Here is a 25,195-nt window from a genome sequence, read left to right on the forward strand (position 1 = left end):
TCAGGAGGTACAAGTTTGGGGTACAGGTAGTGTACCAGGTACACTCGTCACCCAGGTAGTGAGCACAGTTATCTGGGAGGTAGTTTTTCAGCCCTCACGCCCCCTCACTCCCACTTTATAGTAGTTCTCAGTGTCTGTTGTTCCCATCTTTATGTCCATGTGTATGTAATGTTTAGCTCCCACTTATAAGTGAGAACATGTAGTATCTGGTTTTCTATTCCTGCATTAATTTGCTTAGGATAATGGCCATTTATGTTGCTACAAAAGACATGATCTTGTTCTTTTTTATGGCTGTGTAGTATTCCATGGTGTATATGTACCACTTTTTATTTATCCATCCCACTGTCAATGAACACCTCTGCTGATTCCATATCTTGGCTTTTCTGAGTAGTGCTGCAATAAACATACAAGGGCATATGTCTTTTTTATAGCATGATTTATTTTCCTTTGGATATATACCCAGTAATGGCATTGCTGGGTCAAATGGTAGTTCTATTTTCAGTTCTTTAAGAAATCTTCAAACTGTTTTCAACAATGGCCAAATTAATTTACATTCCCACCAACAGCGTATAAGTGTTCACTTTTCTCCACAGCCCCACCAGCATGGTTTTTCACTTCTTAGTAACAGCCATTTTGACTAGCATGAGATGGTATCTCACTGTGGTTCTGATTTGCATTTCTCTGATGATTAGTGATGATGAGCATCTTTTCATGTTTGTTGGCTGCTTGTATGTCTTCTTTTCAGAAGTGTCCGTTCATGTCCTTTACCCATTTTTTAATGGGGTTTTTTTTTTTCTTGTTGATTTTTGTTTAAGTTCCTGATTTTTTTCCGTATATTAGACCTTTGTCAGATATATAGTTCACAAATATTTTCTTCCATTCTGTAGGTGGTCTGTTTACTATGTTGATAGTATCTTCTGCTGTGCAGAAGCTCTTAGTTTAGTTAGGTTCCACTTGTCATTTTTTGTTTTTGTTGCAACTTCTTTTGGAGAGTTAGCCACAAATCCTTTGCCAAGGCCAATGTCAGGAAGGGTATTTCCTGGGTTTTCTTCTAGGACTTTTACAATTTGAGGCCTTACATTTAAATATTTAATCCATCTCAAGTTAATTTTTATATATGGTGAAAAGTAGGGGTCCAGTTTCATTCTTCTGCACATAGATAACCAGTTATCCCAGCACCATTTGAAGAATCAGTCCTTTTCCCACTACTTTTTTTTTTTTAGATGGAGTCTCACTGTGTCACCTAGGCTGTAGTGCAGTGGCATGATCTTGGCCCACTGCAAACTCCCCCTCCTGGGTTCAGGCAATTCCCCTGCCTCAGCCTCCTGAGTAGCTGGGACTATAGGCATATGCCACCACACCCAGCTTATTTTTATATTTTTTTAGTAGAGATGGGGTTTCGCCATGTTGGCCATACTGGTCTCAACCTCCTGACCGCAAGTGATCCACCTACCTCAGCCTCCCAAAGTGCTGGGATTATAATAGGCATGAGCCACTGTGGCCAGGCCCCATTACTTATTTTTGTCGACACTGTCAAAGATTAGATAGTTGTAGGTGTGCAGCTTTATTTCTGGGTTCTCTATTCTGTTCAATTGGTCTATGTGTCTATTTTTGTATCAGTGCCGTGCTGTTTGGGTCACTGTAGCCTTACAGTATAGTTTGAAGTCAGGTAATGTGATGCCACTTGGCTTTGTTCTTTTTGCTTAGAACTGTTTTGGCTATTCAGGCTCTTTTTCGGTCCTATATGAATTTTAAAATAGTTTTCTCTAATTCTGTGAAAAATGACATTTGTAGTTTGACAGGAATAACACTGAATCTGTAAACTGCTTTGGGCAGTATGGCTATTTTAATGATATCAATTCTTTCAATCCATAAGCATGAATTTTCAGCAGTGTTTTGTATTTCTCCTTGTAGAGATCTTTCACCTCCTTGGTTAGCTGTATTCCCAGGTACTTCATTTTTGTGTGTGTGGTTATTGTAAATGGGACTGCGCTCTTGATTTGGCTCTTAGCTAGAATGTTTTTGGTGTATAGAAATGCTACGGATTTTTGAACACTGATTTTATACCCTGAAACTTTACTAAAGTCGTTTATCAGTTCTAGAAGCCTTTTGGCAGAGTCTTTAGGATTTTCTAGGCATAGAATCATATCATCAGTGAAGACAGAGTTTTACTCCTTTTTTTCCTATTTGGAGGCCTTTTCTTTCTTTCTCTTGCCTGACTGCTCTGGCTAGAACTTCCAGTATTATGTTAAATAGGAATGGTGAGACCCTGTCTTGTTCCAATTCTCAAGGGAAATGGTTCAAGCTTTTGCCCATTCAGTATGATATTGGCTACGGATCTGCAAGACTATTTTCAGAATGACACTGTAAATCCATAACAGCAGTTCCAAAGAACTGAGGAACCATTACACAATGCTTACACTATTAAGCATTTCAGGAGTATGTGTGGTCTACATTATTTTCCATTAATACTAATATCTTGGAGAGAAAGCCTTTTTCACTAAGCTAATATTTGCACAGATGGTGTAAAGGCAACAATGGGTTAAACTACTGGTAAGAAAGGCAATGGCAAAGTGAAACAGCCATCATCACATTCTACAGTGCTATGTGCTTGGAGAAAAAAAAAAAAAAAAAAAAGGAGAAAGCCAAGCACAGTGGCTCACGCCTGTAATCCCAGTACTTTGGAGGGCCAAGGGTGCAGGATCACTTGAGGCCAGGAGTTGGGAGACCAGCCTGGGCAATACAGTGAGACCCTGTCACTACAAAAAAAAATTTTTTTAATTAGCTGGGCATGATGGCACACACCTCTAGTCCTAGCTGTTGGAGGGTGAAGTGGAAGGAGCCCTTGAGCCCTAAGTTTGAGGCTGCAGTGAGCTAGCATCATGCCACTGCACTCCAGCCTGAGCAACAGAGCAAGACTCTTACTCTAAAAAATAAAAAATAAAAAAAATAGAGCCAATTTCGCTTTGAAACATCCTTGGATGAAGCAGTAAAAATTAACTTTACTAAATCTCAACTCTGCAGTAGAAACCTCTTTAATTGTGTATAACAAAATAGAAACCATACATAAAGCATTTCTGTTGCAGATCAAAGTAAGAGAATCTAGGAAAAGTACTGTAATTGAGTCACTAGCTAAACTAGCCACTTTTTTCCATTTTTACTGAAAAGAATGGCAAAGCAATTGTGGTTATTCAGACTTGGGTATTTGTTAGATATTTTCTCAAGAACAAACTAAACCTCTAATAGTGAGGAAAACAATTGATAGTATTTGTTGCTAATGATAAAAATTAAAGCTCTCAAGCCAAAATTACAATTTTGAAAAATGTATAACAACTATTCTGAGCTTGATAGCTTCCTGGTATAAGAATTTTCTAATACGGTTGGTGAATTTAATGAGCATGTTATTTTGATATCTTAAATAATAAATCTGGAAACATCTGAAAGATCAGCATAACTCAGTGAACCAGTATTTCTCCCAATGAATGATGAATGTCATTACAAAAATCATACGTGGGTAAAAGATCCATTCAGGGTGCAAGACAAACCAGTAGACTCTAAAGACTATCCACCATGATCTGGAGAAAAGCTATTTTAATAAGATAATCACTACTCCAACCACCTCTCTTCACAAGACCAGATATTCTTCAAATACTTCCAAAAAAATAACATCACAAAACAGACTAAATGCAGAAGAACATATGACAATCCAGCTGTTTTCCATTAGGTCAGCCACTAAGGAGATTTGCAAAATTGGTACAGCAATGCCACTCTTCTTATTCAATTTTGTTGTTGTTTTGGAAACTCGGTTTTCACTTAAATGTTAGTTATGTTAACAATGGGTTTACTGTTATTTTCTAATAAACAAGCTGGGCACAGTGGCTCACGTCTGTAATCCTAGCACTTTGCCAGGCCAAGGTGGGACGATTACTTGAGCTCAGGAGTTTGAGATCAGCCTGGGCAACACAGCAAGACCCTGTCTCTACAAGAAAATTTTAAAAATGAGCCAGGAGTGGTGGCACATGTCAGTGGTCCCAGTTACCTGGGAGGTTGAGGTGGTAGGATTGCTTGATCCCAGGAGGGTCAGGACAGCAGGGAGCCTTGTTCATGCCACTGCACTCCAGCATGGGTGACAGAGTAAGACCCTACCTCAAAAAAAAAATTTTTTTTTTTAAATGTTAAAACATTTTTCAGTTTTAATGTTAACCCCACAAAAACAAAATGCCTTGGGGAGTCCTCAAGTTTTCAGAATATAAAGGTATCCTGAAACCAAATTATTTTAGAACTGCTGTTTAGTCGTTCTAAAGTAAACAGATCTTAAAACTAGAGGCAATATTTGATTAATTCCTAACTGATCCTATCTGTCCATAAAATTCACCCATGTTTAGTGGTTAAAAAGTCTTTAATATTTTATGGGATATGTGTTCCTTTCCATCATGTCTCTTCATCTAGAGTATTCCATTTCAGAGAAACAAGTCATCATATCCCCTTTCAAAACTAGCATATCTTGAAAAGGGAAGATCAAAAGCTCAATGTTTACTTTTAAAAACACACCCAGGCCGGGCGCGGTGACTCAAGCCTGTAATCCCAGCACTTTGGGAGGCCGAGACGGGCGGATCACGAGGTCAGGAGATGGAGACCATCCTGGCTAACACGGTGAAACCCCGTCTCTACTAAAAAAATACAAAAATACTAGCCGGGCGAGGTGGCGGGCGCCTGTAGTCCCAGCTACTCGGGAGGCTGAGGCAGGAGAATGGCGTAAACCCCGGAGGCGGAGCCTGCAGTGAACTGAGATCCAGCCAGTGCACTCCAGCCTGGGTGACAGAGCGAGACTCCGTCTCAAAAAAAAAAAAAAAAAAAGACACCCAAAAGTTGAATTAAAAATTTGTTAGTATGACGTATTTTAGACATCCGAAATAAAAACATCTTCCCAAATGAAAAACTAACCATTTCAAGTGTGCTTTATTTCTAACATCTTACAGGCAGCATTAAAAACAGTAGTAAAGAAGGTATTTTAATATTTATAAACTATGCTTGTTTTTGCTGTATGATAATTGAAATATACACATTTTCTACTGGGGAAAAAAGGACAATTTTTATGTGAAAAATATAATTCTAATTACGTGGTGAGAGAAATCTGTATATTATAGTAGTTCAAAAAATCCAAATCCATTTGTCTGTTACGTCCTCAGCATGCCTTAAGCATATAATACGAAATATTTGCTAACTTCCACCTTTACTCTTTAGTGTACCTATATATTTTACCTGAAAGAGGACGTAAGAAACCAAAGGCATGTAATTTGGTGGCTAAAAGACATAGCACCTTGGCACTCATAAAAATATCATCAATGATCAGCATGTTTAACATTCTCATCTGTAAGATGAGAATCTTATAGATAAGGAAAGTGAGGCCTAAGAGCATTAACTAACTTTTGTGGTCCCAAAGCTTCGTGTCTATCTGGACATATGAGAACTAAATTTCATTATCTATTGATAGCCTGGCTTTTTGAGATTTCATAATTCTTTTCTTATTTCTTTTTTTTTTTTTTTTTTTTTTTGAGACAGAGTCTTGCTCTGCTGCCCAGGCTAGGGTACAGTAGTGCAATCTCAGCTTACTGCAACCTCCGCCTCCCAGGTTCAAGCGATTCTCCTGCCTCAGCCTCCCAAGTAGCTGGGATTACAGGCACGTGCCACCACACCTGGCTAATTTTTGTATTTTTAGTAGAGACGAGGTTTTACCATGTTAGCCAGGCTGGTCTCAAACACCTGACCTCAGGCAATCCACCTGCCTCGGTCTCCCAAAGTGCTGGAATTAGAGGCATGAGCCACCGCACCCAGGCAAGATTTCATAATTCTTTTTTTTTTTTTTTTTTTGAGACAGAGTCTGGCTCTGTCGCCCAGGCTGGAGCGCAGTGGCCGGATCTCAGCTCACTGCAAACTCCGCCTCCCAGGTTCACGCCATTCTCCTGCCTCAGCCTCCTGAGTAGCTGGGATTACAGGCGCCTGCCACCTCGCCCGGCTAGTTTTTTGTATTTTTTAGTAGAGACGGGGTTTCACCGTGTTAGCCAGCATGGTCTCGATCTCCTGACCTCGTGATCCACCCGTCTCGGCCTCCCAAAGTGCTGGGATTACAGGCTTGAGCCACCGCGCCCGGCCAAGATTTCATAATTCTAACAACAATTTCCTATTGACTAAATAATGAACCTTCTCTCTGAGGCCCTCTGTATGGTAAGGGAGGCAAGACTGATGTACAGAAATAATATATATATCAAAATATCATGTTGCATATCTTAAACATAAACAATTTTTTTAAAAGGTAAATTTTAAAAAGAAATATACAATAGGTTTATCTAGCCAAGATTAATAATCTTTACAAAGCTTTCAAGAAGCAAAAAACAAAATTTATCAAGAACTACATTTAAAATAAATCTCAGGCCGGGCTTGGTGGCTCATGCCTGTAATCCCAGCACTTTGGGAAGTCAGGGTGAGTGCATCACTTGAAGCCAGGGAGTTTGAGACGAGCCTGGCCAACATGGCAAAACTCCGTCTCTACTAGAAATACAAAAATTAGCAGAGTGTGGTGGTGCACACCTGTAATCCCACCTACTTGAGAAGCTGAGGCACGAGAATCGTTTGAACCCAGGAGGCAGAGGTTGCAGTGAGTCCAGATCACGCCACTGCACTCCAGCTTGGGCAACAGAGCGAGACTCTGTCTCAAAAAAATTAATTAATTAATTAAATTAAATAAATATCATTTAAAAATATGCATTTCCCAGTTAAAACATGTTATATGGATTCTACCAGAACCTGCAGGATTTTATAGCACTACTTACCAAAAGTTGTTCCACCAGCTTCTTCACATTTTGTCCCATTTCTGGGGACTGTGATCCACTACATGCTAGTTTTATTAACATTGCAAGGAAGTTCTTGCATTTCTTCACATTTTCTAGCATTGTCTAAATATGAAAATGTAAATATAAGCAAACACAAGTGTTAGTGAGCAAACAATTCAAAAAAATCTTGCAAGGAACAAAATTTATATAAGGTGTAAGTAAGAGCTTACCGGAGAAAGATTAACCTGAACAGCTGCTGAGTTCTCTGCTTTAAGATTGGGCTCATTTGAAGGAGTGGATGATGCTCCCAAACTTGAAGGCTTCAGGGTAGTTACAGTATTCAATGGCTTTCCAGGAGTAACTGTGACGACACTGGTTGGCACAGTCACAGACTGAAATTAAAGTTATTAAACATTTAGGCATGTATTACTATGACACATTAGTGGGTGCCTCATTTCACACTCATCAGACAAGTTAATTTTGACATCTGTGGTTTTATGTTATGCTCTACTAGTCTAAGGTAATATAACACAGTTCTAGGAACTCTTGAGTCTAGCAGATCTGGGTTTCATTCTCACCACATCTATCTACTATTTCATTACCACCTACCAAGTGTTGACTGCAGGCAAGTTACTTAATCCTGCTTATCCTGATTACTCTCTGCAAAAACAGGGATAGCAATGGTACCTGCTGTCCTAGGATTTTTTGTGAAAAACAGTGCTAAAGCAAATAAGTCCTCAAAAAATATTAACACTCCAAGAAGTATTTGAAAGTCTTTATGAGAACATAGAATACTCTGCTTTTTCTTAAGAACAGAGCAGAGCAATCTACTTATTATCTAACATTCAGATAAACTGCTTTTATGTAGACCATTAAAGCGTGAAGAATATTATAAAATGTGGTATCTTCACACTGAAAAGAATTTCAGTTGTTTCCTCTACCTTCTATCAAAATGAGGTGTGACTCTAGCACCACCTACAGGACAAAAACCTCATACAAGAAATCACAAGTCAGGTAGTAATTTAGAAAATCACATTGAGATAAAGCAACAATCTTATTTTAAAGACAAACACTGAAAGCTAAGAATATAATAAAAGTTTGGGGATCAGGAATAAGGAATAGTATTTACATACAATTCACACAGAAAACTGAACAATGCACCATCATTTAATTTAAATGTCTATGTTCTACAAGCATGCAACACAAAAAGGTCAAGTTGCTATCACCTTCAAGAAAACTTCCTTGTATAATAGACAAGATAGGCGAATTTGAATGTACGACAAAATCTCCCACATTAGAGAGACTGGAACATATATTAGACAAGAATGTTCTGAGGGTAAAAAATGGGAAGGAGGACAAGTGCAGTGGCTCACACTTACAACACCAGCACTTTGAAAGGCTAGGCCAGGAGGACTGCCTGAGGACAGGAGTTCGAGACCAGTCTGGGCAACATAACAAGACCCTGTCTCCAGAAAAAAATTTTCTTTACAAACGGGAAGAACATTTAAAATGCTGAGAATTGACAGGAGAGGGGTGGGGACACATGGTAGCCCTAAGGTGGGTTTGGGGTATATGGGCCTTCATTTTACTATAATTTTTTTCAACAGCAAACATATTACATATGTGTACATATTACATGTAGTCTTTTGTTTGCATGTATATTTCATATTAATGCATAATAAAAATATTAAATACCATATACTAACACATTTGAAACAAAACCACAAGGGTTTTTGGAAAAACATGAAGTGACAAAATTAGCACAAAACACAGAAACTAGAATAGACAAATTAAAGATATTGAAATGATAACCAAAAAGACCTCCCTCCCTCAAATCTCCAGGCTCAGATACTTTCCATGTGATTTTTCCACACTTCGGCCTAACTCCTGTCTTAGACAACATGTTCCAGAAAAACAGAATAAGGAAAGCTGTTCAGTTCATTTTATGACAAAGGCTGTAACATATTTCAATACAGAATAAGGATAATAGAAGAAAAGTAAACTAAAAGCTCACCTGGCAAAAACTTTAATAAGATTTTTAAATTACTGATTAATGATGAGGACTAGAACTAACAATGAAGTTTTTAACAAAAAAGAAAAAATTAAAAATTACACCTTAGTACAATGTTGTTAAATATAGATAGAGCCTCAAAGGCAACATTCAAAAGGAAGTCTCCCTCCTTTTCATATCCTTAGTCCTGCTCTCCAGAGACAATGACCACGCAGTTTCTTCTGAATTCTTGTGGAGATTTTCTAATAAATTTTTAGTTTTCTGTGCAGTAAATAAGCCTCTTTCTTTAGTCTGTCTTATAATCAGTCATTAACTCTCTCCATAATTAAGAAAGTGTAATCTGGAATTTTAGCTGGCTTATGATCACCTCTGAGAACTGATGGGACAGGTTCCATGGGGACGTACTGTCCCCCTCCCTCAGGAAGCAAGCTAAAGTTCAACTGAAATGTGAGTTTAGGAAAAACATCCTATCATCTGTAAGAGGGGACATTTATGGAATTCTTTTTATCCTGTCTCCGATAAAAAAATCTGTCCTTCATAACACTTTCTAGTATAGCTACTACTTGTATCTCACCACAGGGGTCCCCAACCCCCGTGCCGCGGGCGGGTATGGGTCTGTGGCCTGTTAAGAACAGGGACACACAGAGGCAAGTGAGCATTATTGCCTGAGCTTTGCCTCCTGTCAGATCAGCAGCGCCATTAGAATCCCATAGCAGCGTGAACCCTCTCGTGAACTGCACATGCAGGGGATTTAAGCTGCACACTCCTCGTGAGAATCTAATGCCTGATGATCTTGATAGACGCAACCCGGAAGACACGGTGAAAGTCCCAGAAGAACCGCCCACACGCCTGCCCACTGGGAGGAGGGGTGGAGCCTAGGGAAGATCAGCCCTTTGCAAGGGGGAGGAGCCTGGCCTCTCCTGTTCCTGTGTGGTGACCCCGAGATTCAATTTGTGAGATGGGGACCTGTTAACGGGAACCCCTCTGGCTTTGCTGAGATTTTTTTTTCCTTTTTTGCCTAATAAATGCCATTTCCCCTCACCCTTCAAAGTGTTTTCTTTTTGTTTTGTTTTGTTTTGTTTGAGCCGCAGTGTCGCTCTGTCACCCAGGCTGAAGTGCAGTGGTGCGATGTCGGCTCACTGCAATCTCCAACTCCCTGGTTCAAAGGATTCTCCTGCCTCAGCCTCCTCAATAGCTGGGATTACAGGCGCCTATCACCACACCCAGCTCATTTTTGAATTCTTAGTAGAGACAGGGTTTCACCATGATGGCCAAGTTGGTCTCGAACTCCTGATCTCAGGTGATCCACTCGCCTAGGCCTCCCAAAGTGCTGGGATTACAGGTGTGACCCACCGTGCCCAGCCCAAAGTGTCTTAAACTCAATCACAACTCACAACTCTGCCTTTGACTCAATAGACCAGCCAATAGTAACTTCAATGCTTTGCAAGGCTGCACTGACTGACAGGCATGTTTTGAGGACAGGAGGAAAACGGACTGAAGTATATGTGAAATAAACGTGTGAAAATCAATTCTACACAGAGCCAATAAAATGAGTTGTATGGAAATTGAAAAGATGAAATAGCATTTTAAGGAGGGTCATTTTCTGTTCCTGTCTAAAAGAGCAATCGCTTTAGGTATGTTCATATTTAATTAGAAATACTATTCATTTGCACATTAGATTCCAACCTAACAATGGGCCAAACTACATCTTCATCAAATACAACATAAAAGTGAACACAAGATTTCTAACTAGTCCTTGTGTTATATTTATTAGACTAAGCCTAATAGGAAAATACTTCCAAAATGTCTTCACACACACATTCGCCCTTACAGTCTGACAATCAAGTACAAGGAGTTGTAGCTTCTCTCATTTTTAAGTTCTAGCTCCTTATTTCCATGTCTAAAACTGAAACGCTTATCCCTTAAAGTGGACAGATATCATTAACTTCATTCTTTACTAATTTCCACTGCTCTAGGCTACCACTAAGGAGTAGCCCAACTTAAAATATGCATCAACCTAAATTAGGAAAAATAAATGGTCCACACAAAAATATCAATGACAGATTAGCATGAGCATTTTAAGATACCTACGGACATGAGGAAACACACAAATTTCAATTATTTCTATTGTGACAAAGTCACAGGTATGTACTAACACAGTGTAATACTCCATGGTTCCGTAGTTTGAAGCCTACATTCATAGCTGAAAGAAATTCTAAGTTTTAGTTAAAGCTTAGTAAAGATTTTCCCCCTCATCTGAATTCACAGACTCCAGGTTGTCTCTTTTATAAAAACTACTAATATAGGCTGGGTGCAATGGCTGATCCTTATAATCCCAGCATTTTGCAAGGCAGAGGCAGGAGGATTTGCCTGAGCCCCAGTAGTTCAAGAACAGCCTGGGCAACAGAGTAAGACCTCATCTCTATTTTTCAAATAAAGTAATTTTTTTAAAAACTACAAATATAATTAGTGTTCACTGACTATGATTACTAAGTAAATGAACACAAGCTTTCATGTTCTAGAACTATTAAGATTGTAACAAATATTTAGAGAGCACAGAAATAGAATTGTGGCTGTAGCTGGCAGGGGACAGATTAAAGTCCATGGATGTGGAGAATCCCTGATACACTCTAAGAAGTAATATCCAAGAAACACACTTTACCACTAAACTGGCTCCCAAAAGGGCCCTGAAGAAGTAGTGTAGTGGAGTTCCTTCAGTTATCCCAGCACAACATAATTTGCTCTCTGTGTCCTGAAGAGCCATAATGTACAAATGGCAATCTTAAGTATCTAAGATCATGTTGCTAAGTATGTTTTCTCTCTGCAATATATTTTTTTAATCTGTGGTGTCATTTATGTACTGAATCTTTAAGAACTATATACAATGAAAAACTGATATACTCGAAGTACTGATAGTCTAAAGTGGTTAACTTCTTCATAAAACAATATGATAGTAGCTATCAATAGGTCTAAATTTATATTATTTGGCTCAATAATCTCCTTAGAATTTATCCTAAGGAAAAAAAAATACAGTAAGTTTTGAGATAATCAGTACATAGGTCATTAAGAACAGTTTCCAGAGTCAGATAAAGGCTCAAATCCTCACTCTGCCACATACTAGCAGAAATCAGGCAAGCTTCTTAACCTTCATATAAAATGGAGATAACACTTTCTTATAGTATAGTCACAAGGATGAAACGAGATGATGAATGTAAGGCACCTAAAAAAGTGTCAAGCATGTTAAGTGCCAACAAATGGTATTAGTAGAAAAATAGTATGTTTAAAATCAGATTCACTGCTCATCATTTCTGTTAGAGGAAAAGAATGTGAGCAGTATGGTTAAAGTTAGTAACACCAAAAGAGGGTCTGATCCACTAGCATGGGATTCCACATAGCATGCTCCAAGAAGATGCATAGTCCCAGGACTATTGGATCCACTGGTTTTATCACGTCTTGACTCAGAAACCAGGAGTCTAGTAAAATTTTAGAACAGCCTGCAAGAGGTACAGGTGAAGTACAAACATAGAGGCAATACTCTATGAATATGGGATTCCATCCTCCAAGACTCAGCATACTAACTGAATCAAAAATTTCCATATGGTACTACGTCCCCAATAGGACAAACCCATAGATCAAGGAATCAAGGAAAAGCAGCATGAATGGCCCCACTTATCATCACTCACAACAAAGACTCACCGGAGGACATTTTGTTTCCCATTTCTGCCCACAGGAAGCAAACACCTCCACCAGAGGACAAAGCATGAGTTCCTATAGACACTAAAAACAGACACTGAGTTGGGTGTGGTGGCTCATGCCTGTAATCCCAGGACATTGGGAGGCTGAGGTAGATGGATTACTCGGTCAGGAGTTCAAGACCAGCCTGGCCAACATGGTGAAACCCCGTCCCTACTAAAAATACAAAAAATCGGCTGGGCGTGGTGGCACATGCCTATACACATGCCTATAATCCCAGCTACTTGGGAGGCTGAGGCAGGAGAATCGCTGGAACCCAGGGGGTAGGGGTTGTAGTGAGCCAAGATCGCACCACTGTGCTCCAGCCTGGGTGATACAGCGAAACTCTGTCTTCAAAAATAAATAAAATAAAATAAAATAAAATAAACACTATGGCTGCACTCTGGTTCCTTATAACCATGATCCAGCAGGAAAGAGAAGAGTAATTATCTTCAGAAGAGTAATTGACTCCCATCATCTGGAGGAGGTAGGGTTGCTATTACACAATGGAGGCAAAAGAAGTATGTGTGGCGAATCCATGTGATTCAGAAGATTCACTTAAATGCCTCCTTATATTTCCTTGCCCAATTGTAATGATAAATAGACAAGTGTAGCAACCCTGACCTCAAATGAAGATGTTTATTAAGACCACAGATCCCTCAGGGATGAGGGTCTGGTCATGTTATCACTTAAGTTAACGAAGACCAGTATAGCTGGTAGTTGAGGGTGAAAGGAATCTAGGAAGGGAGAGTAGAAGAGGGAAATAATTAATATCAGGTGCCACCAGAAACCAGCTGCAGCAGTGGGGACTGTAGTTCATCGTATTAACCTCCTCTTTGTTTCCCCAAAGAAGAAAACCATGAGAATCCCAGAACAGCTGATCTCCAACATGTATGAAGAAACAGATCCAAGTGATGCAAGGAGTAGCCTGTGATGAACCACGACAAGGAGTGATATGTACTGTCCTAACTCGCTGCTAGGAATGATATTAGACAGTCTCCACTTATCAGTTCCCTCAGGCTTCCCTCAGCTGCAGAGGATCATCCTGCCCAAAGGTAACTTTCCCAGGAAAGTCCACATCCAATGACTGAACAGAGAGTAGGAATTAAACCCAGCCAACCATGTTAGCCCACAGTGGGACAATGCTGACAGGTCATATATGCTCCAAAGTTCTCCACTAGGTTGGCTAAGGCTTTATTGGGCCTGCATCTAGTTCAAACTCTTACCTACTCTCCTTTCCTTCCATGGGTATTTATCCCTATATATCCCAAATTTTATCTCAGCACCTGCTTCCAGATACTGCAACACATGGCTATAATTAGGCAGATTTGTATTAATTTAATACATTTAAATAAAACTGGTATTCCAAGAATATACACAATGTTTATCTTGTTTCCCATACCTCAAACAGTTCCCAGTTTGATAAGTGCCATCATGTATCACTGAATTGCTATCTTCAATGTCACATATTAACTTATATATCTAACAGGAAATAACTAAATGATTTTTTTTTTTAAGTTAAGAGAATAACCAGTGCACGAATGACCAGTACAACTTACTTGTACTGAGGAAGACTTCGGAACAGTGGTTACCACAGTAGTTCCTATTTGTGCCAATTTTTTAACAGGTGTCACTGCCACTTTCTTGATTAATTGTGAGCTAGAGTTCTTGGCGGTGGAGGGGAGCAAGATAACACAAAGTCATTAGCGTTAGTAATTTAAAATCAGTACTATCGTGAACATTAGAACACTTTATGACAGCAAATGTATTTGTTATGACTGGCATTATAACCTTATGTGTTTTATGCACATTCTGTACTACAAACCTAACTGAACTGATCAGCTGCCCAGATGACACTCATTTCATATTTCTAAGGTGGCAACTGATTCAATAAATAACCCATTTATCTGAAATTTCAAACTAAATAAATATTACAGTATTCAACATTAAAATATTAATCTTGACTCTTTGGTTCATACAGAAAAAATATAGATTGTTATGTAATATTTAATTATAAACAAAAACCTGCTAACTTCTATTCTCAACCCATAGTCGTTAAACCAAACTACAAAGGGAAGGAGTAGCTATTATTGACAGATATGATAACAGAGATAATGACTGTTTCAGGACCTAGAATCAAATTAGTAGGGCACAAAAATGAAAAAAACTGGCAGAGAATGATTATTACAACCAAAAACAATGCAATCTGTCATTACAATGAGCCTGAGTCATCAAGAAAAATGCTAAACTACATTCAGCATTTTTTATTTAAGTAAAATACCCATTAAAAATATACATATAATTTTTTTTTTTTTTTTTTGAGACAGAGTCTCGCTCTGTCACCCAGGGGGTACAGTGGTCTGATCTCGGCTCACTGCAAGCTGTGCTTCCTGGGTTCACGCCATTCTCCTGCCTCAGCCTCCCAAGTAGCTGGGACTACAGGCACCCGCCACCATGCCAGGCTAAATACTTTGTATTTTTAGTAGAGACAGGGTTTCACCATGTTAGCCAGGGTAGTCTCGATTTCCTGGTCTCGTGATCCACCCACCTCGGCCTCCCAAAGTGCTGGGATTACAGGCATGAGCCACCGCGCCTGGCTCCATAAAAATGTTTTTAACTCTATCAAACAAGATAAGCTTCAGTTATCTAGAAAGATCACCATGAATGTAAAATAAGTCATTCTAACAATGCCAAGTTAATGAAATGCGGCAGATATCTGTATTTCTTAAAGAATTTCTATAAGATACAAATAAAAATGAATACTATAGGCCGGGTACGGTGACTCACACCTGTAATCCCAGCACTTTGGGAGTCCAAGGTGGGCAGATCACCTGAGGCCAGGAGTTCGAGACCAGCCTAACCAACATGGAGAAACCCCATCTCTAGGAAAAACACAAAATTAGCCGGGTGTGGTAGCACATGCCTGTAATCCCAGCTACTCAGGAGGCTGAGGCAGGAGAATCGCTTGAACCTGGGAGGCGGAGGCTGCAGTGAGCCAAGATCGTGCCATTGCACTCCAACCTGGGTAACAAGAGCGAAACTCTGTCTCAAAAAAAAAAAAATTACTATTTTATCAAAATTTAAAATCAAAGCAGAACTGGCTAAGCACAGTGGCTTACACCTGTAATCTCAGCACTTTGAGGCTGAGGAAGGCAGATCACCTGAGGTCAGGAGTTCAAAACCAGCCTGGCTAGCATGGCAAAACCATGTCTCTACTGAAAACACAAAAATTAGTCGGGCGTGGTGGCAGACACCTGTAATTCCAGCTACTCAGGAGGCAGAATTATTATATTCTTTCCATTTAAGATGCAAATAGGCCAGGTGCAGTGTAATCCCAGCACTTTGGGAGGCCGAGGCAAGAGGACTGTCACGAGTCCAAGAGTTCAATACCAGCCTGAGCAACAAAGTGACATGCTGTCTCTGCAAAAAGTAAAATTAGTCGGGCATGGTGGTATGCAGTTGTGGTCCCAGCTACATGGGAGCCTGAGGCAGGAGGATTACCTGAGCTCGGGAGCTTGAGGCTGCAGTGAACCAAGTGAGCCATGTTCACGCAACTATACCCCAGCCTGGGAGACAGAGTGAGACCCTGTCTCAAAAAGGATGGAAAGAACCCTCTGAACATTCCTTTGAGGACATAAAATCTGAATATGAAGACTGAATTTACTATTTTGGCAATTATCAGAGGACAAAACCAAAAATCTTTATTAAATTGACATATTCAAGGGAAGCTGATTTAAAAAGCTAAGCAGAATCATGTCTTACATTATTGTTTACTAGCAAACATATACACAACATTTATATGAAAATTACAGCTGAGAAACAAAGAAAGATGAAAAATATTTAAGGTATATTACCGGCAATGTACAGATTTTGACTGTTTGAGGATTCGCTGGTACTGCTGGCCTTGAGGTTATGTTACTTGTCGTCTCGGCTCTTGTTACAGCTTGCTGAGGAGATACCAACATCAACTGACCACTGTTACTTTTAATCAAAACGGTTCCTATATTTAAAAAAGGGGGAAAAAAGTGACCTCTGAGCCAATAAATACAGCATAACCATCACATATTTTCTTCTCCCATTTCTTTCAACACTTTAAAATGATGTCTTCAGTACATAGTGAATTTCATGTCTGCTACTTATATACAAAGATGAACAAATGTTTTTACTCCAAACTATTTAAAAATGTAAAATCTATGAATACAATGAGATGTTCCTGAAGAAAGCAAAACACTTTTCCTTCATGACATCAAAACTATCTATAAAGCTACAGTAATTAAGATGGTGTGGTTAACGGCATAAGACTGAATAAGCTGACCACTGGAATAGAATAGAGAACCCCCAAATCAACTCATGCAGATATGTCATATCACATTTTCCTAAAAGGCTCTGTAGATTCATGAGGAAAGGAGAGACTATTCAGTAAATGGGGCTGGTCAATTAGATGGTCTATATGGAAAAGATAAAATTTGAGAAAGAAAAATATATATAAATGTGAGTCCTTTAAAATTATCTCCCCCAGAGAGGCATTAAAATGAGACAGCAATTAGGTCTTACTCCCCTTTGCTATGTAATCAATCCTCTCTTGAAACTGCTTGCTGTAGCCACAAGTAACTTTAAAGTAACCTAACAATGCCACATGCCAGATAACATAAACCACACTCTATAGTTCAACAAGGTATAACCAATCAATGTTATTTCTGCAAACCAATGAGGATTCCTGACAAATAACTCTTTTTTTTTGAGACAGAGTCTCACTCTGTCGCCTAGGTGGCTCACTGGGCTCACTGCAACCTCTGCCTCCCGGGTTCAAGAGATTCTCCTGACTCACCCTCCCAAGTAGCTGGGATTACAGGCATGCGTAACCATGCCCGACTAATTTTTTTATATTTTTAGTAGAGATGGGGTTTTGCCATGTTGGCCAGGCTGGTCTCAAACTCCTGACCTCAAGTGATCCTCCCACCTCAGCCTCCCAAAGTGCTGGATTACAGGTGTGAGCCACCACATCTGGCTGACAAGTAACGTTTTAATCAACCCATTCTTTATCCCCTTTTTTGCTTTTAAAAACCTGTTTGTTACAAAGGCACTCCCCAAGACAATCTGTGCGTCCTGGGCAGCTGTACTCAACGTTGGCCCAAATAAACTCCCTATATTAATTTGGCCTCAGCTTCTTTCCTTTAGGTTGACAATTTGGTACAACTAACTACTTTCTTCAATTTTACATGACTGTGCAAAATTTATTTCCATTTGCGTATCCTGTAACTCAGTATTTCTAACCTAAAGTAATTCTTGGCCAGGCTTGGTAGCTCACACCTGTAATCCCAACACTTTGGCAGGCTAAGGCAGGAGGATCTCTTGAGACCTGGGGTTTGAGACTACCCTGGGCAACAAAGTGAGACCCTGTCTCTACAAAAAAAATTTTTTTAATTAGCCAAATGCAGTGGGTGTGTGCCTGTAGTCCCAGCTACTCAACAGACTGAGGCAGGAGGCTCTACTTGAGTCCAAAAGTTCAAGGACGCAGTAAGCTATGATGGTGCCACTGCGCTTCCACCTAGGTGACAGAGCACAACACTGTGTCTTAATATAAATAAAATCTCTTTTAAAAAGTATTTTGTGTCAAAAGGAGGCACAAACAAAAATATTCATAGCTGGAGTTCCATTTTCAGAATGGTGGCAAGAGCATCTCTACAACCCTGTTCCCCAGTAAAATAGGCATAACTGGTGAAAATATTTTTATAAAACAACCATTCAAAGTTTTTGGAAACTGGCCAGGCATGGTAGCACATACTTGTAATCCCAGCACTTTGGGAGGCCAAGGCAGGCAGATCACTTGAGGCCAGGAGTTTGAGACCAGCCTGGCAAACATTGTGAATCCCTGTCTCTCCTGAAAAAGACAAAAATCAGCCAAGTGTGGTGGCAGGCACCTGTAATCCCAGCTACTACTCAGGAGGTTGAAGCACAAGAATCACTTGAACCTGAGAGGCGGAGATTACAGTAAGTCGAGATCGTGCCACTGCACTTCAGCCTGGGTGACACAGAGAGATTCTGTCTCAAAAAAAAAGAGCGTTTGGAAACTGTCCTAAGGCATACAGAAAATGACTACAGTTATTGGAGATCTGCTGAAACTCAGTAAGAATAGCAAGAGTATGTGGCATTTGAGCTGCAACCAACTCCCCTCTCTTTCCCTTCTCACCTCAACATGACAGAAATTCCATTCCAGGGAGTGTGGCCAAGAACACAGGGCTCGCTCTCTCCTAATCTCCCAATCTAAGGCTATGTATCTTCCTGGGAGGAGCAGGTCACTTGCATTTCTCATCTACCAATCCACACCCCCATCCCAGCTACATATTGAAGAGGATAAACTTGAGACAGGTGCATTGTAGAGGTTCAAGTCTCCCTTCTTTCACCCATTCCCATTCATAAAAGGAAATCTGTACTTCAAGGACAGTACACTGAGAACACTTAGAACTCTAAGTGTCTCACCCCAGCTCTTTCATAAGGTGGAGGTTCCATGTTGAGAGAGGTGAGCAGAAAAGACCTGAGTACTGCCCACACCCGGTACCCTATTCCTAGAGCAGGGACATTACTCAGAGAGAAGAAGGCCACAGTCCCGACCTCTGCTCCCAATATCTCCCTAAATGAAATGTCTTTACGTTAAACAGAGTGGAGAATTTCAAGGCTAAAGGCACCTTCAAATACAAAGTAGCAATTAAGAGGACACTGTAGCTTCATGAGAGATACAAGCTAAACCATAACTCTACTAGTTTACCAAAGAAAACCAAAGAGACAACCAAGAAGGGTCCTCCTTGGGTCAGAACAAACCTCAAACACTGGCCTAAAAAATTACCTCTGTAAAGGAGCCCAAATTTAATTGGATCAGACTGTGGAACAAGTTAGGCTCTAGGGCATTGTCCAAAACAACAGGGCAATCAGCTGGCAATGAGTGGCTCCTAATAGCCAGGTGTGATACCAGCATAAGCAGACAGCTTAACAGAGAGATGAGGCAAACAGACAGAGAAAGTCCTGCTAAGGATGACAGTGCTCATGTTCAAGGATGTGCCCTCTAAAAAGCAACATCAGCAGCTGCTGATTGTAGCAAAAGGAGACCTCACTAAAACAGTCCAGACAGACATTTTTTAAAAATCAAAAAACAGTAACACACCCAAGGGAGTGGGGACCAGTATTAAGAGTTGCTACACTATAGTTAACAACTATGACATGTAAAGAAACAGAAAAGTGTGTCATAAACACAGGGAAAAGCAGGCAACAGAAACCACCAGTGAGGCAGACTAGATGTCAGATTTAATAAATGTCAGAGTAACAATTATAAGTATAGTCAAAGGAATAAAAGGGACCATACTTAAAGAAGTAAAGGAAGGTGTAATACATCTATAATATCACTAGAGATAAATATTATTTTTAAAAAACAGAACCTCTGTCATTACAGTAACAAATGCACAAGAGATTCAAAAGTAAACCTGAACTGGCAAAAGAAAGATCACCAAACTTGGAGATAAATCTACAGAAATTATGCAATCCAAAGAACAAAAAGAATGATGAAAAATAAACAGATTCTCAGAAAACATGGAACACCATTAAAGACACCAACATAGGCATAATTTGAGTACCAGAAAGAGAGGGGAGAGAGAAAGGAACAGGAAAAAAAAAAAAAATCAAAGAAATAACAGCTGAAAGCTTCCCAAATTTGAAGGAAAATAATACAGACATCAAAGTAGCTCAAGACACCCCAAGTAAGGTAAGTGCAAAGAGAGCCACACCAAGACACATAGTAGTAAAAATGTTCAAAAACAAAGAAAAAAGGAAGGCAAAGACATTTAAAATTTAAAAACAGGCTGGCACAGTGACTTACACTTGTAATCCCAGCACTTTGCGAGGCTGAAGCAGAAGGACTGCTTAAGTCCAGGAGTTTGAGACCAGACTGGACAACAAAGCAAGACCCCCATCTCTAAAAAAAAAAGTTTAAAAGGTAGGCCGGTGTGGTGGTGCACACCTGTAATCCCAGCTACTTCAGAGGTTGAGGTGGATCACTCAAGCCCAAGAATTCAAGGTTGCAGTGAGCTATAATCACACCACAGCACTCCAGCACAGGTGACAGAGCAAGACCCTGTCTCCAAAACAATTAAAAAAAAAAAAAATTTAAACTGAGAAGATTCATTAGTAGCAGATAGTCTATACAAAAAACATGAAATGAAGTTCTTCAGGCTGAAAACAAGTGACCAAGGCAGTAATTCAAATTCACGTGGAAAAAACAAAGAGCACTGGTAATGATATAATTTGGCAGTATGAATGCCTTATTACTTCTCCTTTCATAATTGGTTTTAAAAACCTATTGTATAGAACAATATGTATAGAATTATATCTTTGGAAATTTAACACATAGGAATGTAAAACTGTTACAAACAGAAGCACAGAGGAAATAGGTGGAAGAAAAGCTGTATTGTACTAAGAAAGGTACTTCAGATGGTAGCTCAGAAGCAAAGGAACAAATGAAGAAAATCCAGAAAAGACAAATAAGGTAATGTAACAAATGATATAAACATGTCCTTGCTCTCTCCTTCCCTCAGCTTTTTTTTTTTTTTTTTTTGAGATGGAGTCTTGTTCCATCACCAGGCTAGAGTGCAGTGGTACAGTCTTCTCAGCTCACTGCAACCTCCAACTCCCCGGTTCAAGCGATTCTCCTGTCTTGGTCTCCTGAGTAGCTGGGATTACAGGCACATGCCACCATGCCCAGCTAATTTTTGTATTTTTAGTAGAGTTGGGGTTTCACCATGTTGGCCAGGATGGTCTCGAACTCCTGACCTCGTGATCTGCCCGCCTCGGCCTCCCAAAGTGCTGGGATTACAGGCATGAGCCACCGCACCCTGCCTCAGCTTCTTTAAAATACATAAAATTATGTAACATAATAATTATAATAAGGTATAGTTGGTGGGTTTGTGATATAACTAGATGCAAGGTATAAAGCAATAATTACATACACACACACTCACACACACATATGCAGAGGAAAGCCAGAAATGAGCTTAAAGAAAGGGCTTCTTTGTCTCACTGAAATAAGTTAATATACACATGAAGGAGATTCCAATGAGATTCATCTTGTAAGCCCTAAAGCAACCTCTAAGAAAAACAAAAACATGTTGAAAAAATTACAAAGGATAAGTGTTAGCCTAGGGAATATTTGCTTACTACAAAAGAAAGCCAGAAAAGTATAGAGGAAAAAGTAAAAGAAATATATAGGAAACAAAAGTAAATGGCTGGGTTAAGTCCAACTATAGTAACATTAAATGTAAATGTGAATGTACAAAATAATCCAATCAAAAGGCAGAAAGTGTTGGGTGGGACAAAAAACAAAATTCAACTATATGCTGCCTACAAGAGACATACATTAGACTCAAAGATATAAAAGAGTTGAAAATAAAAGACATCATACAAACAGCAACCACAAGAAAGCTGTAGTGGCCATACTAATATCAAAATAGACTTTAAACAAAAGATAAAGAAGGGCATTTTGTAATGCTGGGGCTAACAGATCAACACGATGTAACATTTTAAGCACATATACATCACACACAGAGCCTAAAATATATGAAGCAAAAAGTGATAAAAGGAAAAATAATTCAACAATTGCTTGGACACTGCAATGCCCCACTTTCAATGAAGAATAGAACTAAACAGAAAAGCAGCAAGGAAATCAAACACTTGAAAAAACTATAAATCAACTAAACCTAACACATCTATGGAGTGCTTCACCTAACAACAATAGCATTCTTAAGTGTATGCAAAACATTCTCCAAGACAGACCATATACTAGGACACAAAACAAACCCCAATAAACTTTTAAAAATTGAAATTATATTAGGTTGATGCAAAAGTAATCACAGTTTGCCATTGAAAGTAATGGCAAAAAAACACAATTACTTTCGCACCAACCTAATACAATGTATGGTCTCTACCTACAATGGAATGAAATTAGAAAACAGTGACAGAAAAAAAAAAAAAGTGGGGTAGCTCACAAATACGTGCATAATAAACACATTTCTAAGTAACCAATGGGTCAATGAGAAAATCACAAAGGAAACTAGAAAATACTTTGAGATGAATGAAAATGAAGATACAACATACCAAAATCTATGTGATGCAACTAAAGCAGTATTTAGAGAAAAATGTACAGCTAATAAATGCCTGTCTTAAAAAGGTAGAAATATCTCAAATCACTAACAACCTTTCCCCTTAAGACACTGGTAAACGAAGAGCAAAATAAAAACTAAAGCAAGCAGAAGAAAAGAAATAATAAAGATTAAGAGCAGGGGTAAATAGAGAACAGAAAAACAACTGAGAAAAATCAACAAAACCAAAAGATGGTTCTTTGGAAAAAAAATAAACAAAACTGACAAACCTTTATCTAGAATGACTAAGAATAACAAAAAGACTCAAACTATTCAAATTAGGTGTGAGGCCAGGCATGGTAGCTCAGGCCCGTAATCCCAGCGCTTTGGGAGGCCAACGCAGGCAGGCCATTTGAGATCAGGAGCTCAAGACCAGCCTGGCCAACATGATGAAACCCCATCTCTACTAAAAACACAAAAAAATTAGCCGGGTATGGTGGCGCATGCCTGTAGTCCCAGCTACTCAGGAGGCTGAGGCAGAAAAATCGCTTGAACCCAGGAGGCACAGGTTGTAGTGAGCTAAGATCATGCCACTGCACTACAGCCTGGGCAACAGAGCGCAACTCCATCTCAAAAAAATAAATTAACAAAATAAAATCGGGGGGGGGCCATAAGTATTATTATACAAATAAGGATTATAAGGGAAGACTATAAACAATTATAAACTAATAAAGTAGACAATTTAGATGAAACAAATTCCTAGAAACACATAAACTACTGAAACTGACTCAAGAAAAAAACAGACAACCTGAATAGGCCTCTAATGAATGAAGATATTGAATCAGAAGAGTATCTGCAAGAAAAGCCCAGATCCAGATGACTTCACTGGTCAATTCCTACCAAACATTTAAAAGAAAATTTAATGTGAATCCTTCACAAAGTTTTCCAAAAAATAAAAAAGCGAGGAACATGTCTCAACTCATTCCATAAGGTCAGTATTAATGATATCAAAAACAGACAAGGACATCACAAGAAAACCACAGGCCAATATCCCTTATGGATATAGACACAAAATTTCTCGACCAAGTACTAGCAAAATGAATCCAGCAATATTTTATATGCATTATATACCATGACCAAGTGCTAATTATCTCAAGAATGCAAGGGTGGTTTAGTATCCAAACACTAACTACTATAAAACACCCTATCGATAGAATGAAAGACAAAAATCACATGATCATCTCAACAGATGCAGAACAAGCATTTGACAAAATTCAACATGACTTTCTTTCGGATAAAAAGACCCCAAAAAAAAGAGAAACAGAAATTTCCTCAACCTGATAAATGGATTTACAGTAAACCCACAGATAACATCATACTTACAGTGAAAGTCTGAATTTCTCCCTAAGATCAGGAATAAGACAAGGATATCCAAGAGAAAGGATAAGACAAGGATGCATACAATCACTATTTTTGTTCAACATTATACTCAGAGTTCCACCAAGGGGAACTGGGCAAGAAAATGAAATAAAAGGCATTCAAATCAGAAGGGAAGGAGTAAAACTATTTACAGATGGCATGATCTCATAAGGTTCCACAATCTCAGTGGATGCCTAAAACCTCAGACAGTATGGAACCCTATGTATTATGTTTTTTCTATACATACACACCTATGATAAAATTTAATTTATAAATTACACACAGTAACATGTTTGCAACACTAATAATAAAATAGGATAAATAATAGTAAAATAGAATTTAAAAATATGCCACCAGCATCACCACTCTTGTAAGCTATGGGGCCCTTATTAATTAAAATAGGGTTACCTGAACACAAACACTGTAATACTGTGTACTGTAACAGTCAAGAGGGCTACTAAGTAACTAATAGGTAAGTGCACAGAGCATCGATACACTGGACAAAGGGATGATTCACATTTCAGGCAAGATGTAGCAGGATGGAGACAGATTTCATCACAATACTCAGAATAGCACACAATTTAAAACAAATTGTTTATTTCTGGAATTTTCCACTCAATATTTTTGGAGGCAGTTGACCATGGGTAAATGAAACCATTAGATAAGGGAAGAGGAACTACTATATATAGAAAATCCTAATGAACCCTCTAAAAAACTATTAGAATTAATCAATTTAGCATGGTAGCAGGATACAAGATCAATATTCAATAATCAACTGTATTTTTATACACTTGCAATGAATAACCATAAATGAAATTAAGAAAATGATTCTATTCACAATAGCATCAAAAAGAATAAATATACTTTAAGGATAAATTTAACAAAGTACAAAACTAACACTATGAAAACTACTAAATGTCTTCATACTTTAATTACTTTCAACATGTGAAAAACACATTGAAAAACGTTATGTCAAAAGTAATAACAGAAGATCTAAATAAATGAAAAGACATCCACGTTCATGAATGGGTAATCCTCAGACCTACCTCACTGGATTGTTAAAGGAACCAAATGAGACAATA

The 25,195-nt window shown here is 38.9% G+C and overlaps 1 protein-coding gene across 1 annotated transcript in view; it reads right to left on the reverse strand.

The window, feature by feature from the left end:
• TAF4B (TATA-box binding protein associated factor 4b) overlaps positions 1 to 25,195 on the reverse strand; it is a 154,997-nt gene that overhangs the window by 104,553 nt on the left and 25,249 nt on the right. Inside the window, exons 2-5 of the mRNA XM_023207757.2 lie at positions 16,428 to 16,573; positions 14,133 to 14,240; positions 7,061 to 7,222; positions 6,831 to 6,953 (exon numbers count right to left, since the gene is read on the reverse strand). Coding sequence (XP_023063525.1) covers positions 6,831 to 6,953; positions 7,061 to 7,222; positions 14,133 to 14,240; positions 16,428 to 16,573 — 539 coding nt within the window. The remainder of the gene's footprint in view (positions 1 to 6,830; positions 6,954 to 7,060; positions 7,223 to 14,132; positions 14,241 to 16,427; positions 16,574 to 25,195) is intronic.

This window comes from Piliocolobus tephrosceles, chromosome 18 (assembly GCF_002776525.5).
Source record: "Piliocolobus tephrosceles isolate RC106 chromosome 18, ASM277652v3, whole genome shotgun sequence".
Taxonomy (NCBI): domain Eukaryota; kingdom Metazoa; phylum Chordata; class Mammalia; order Primates; family Cercopithecidae; genus Piliocolobus; species Piliocolobus tephrosceles.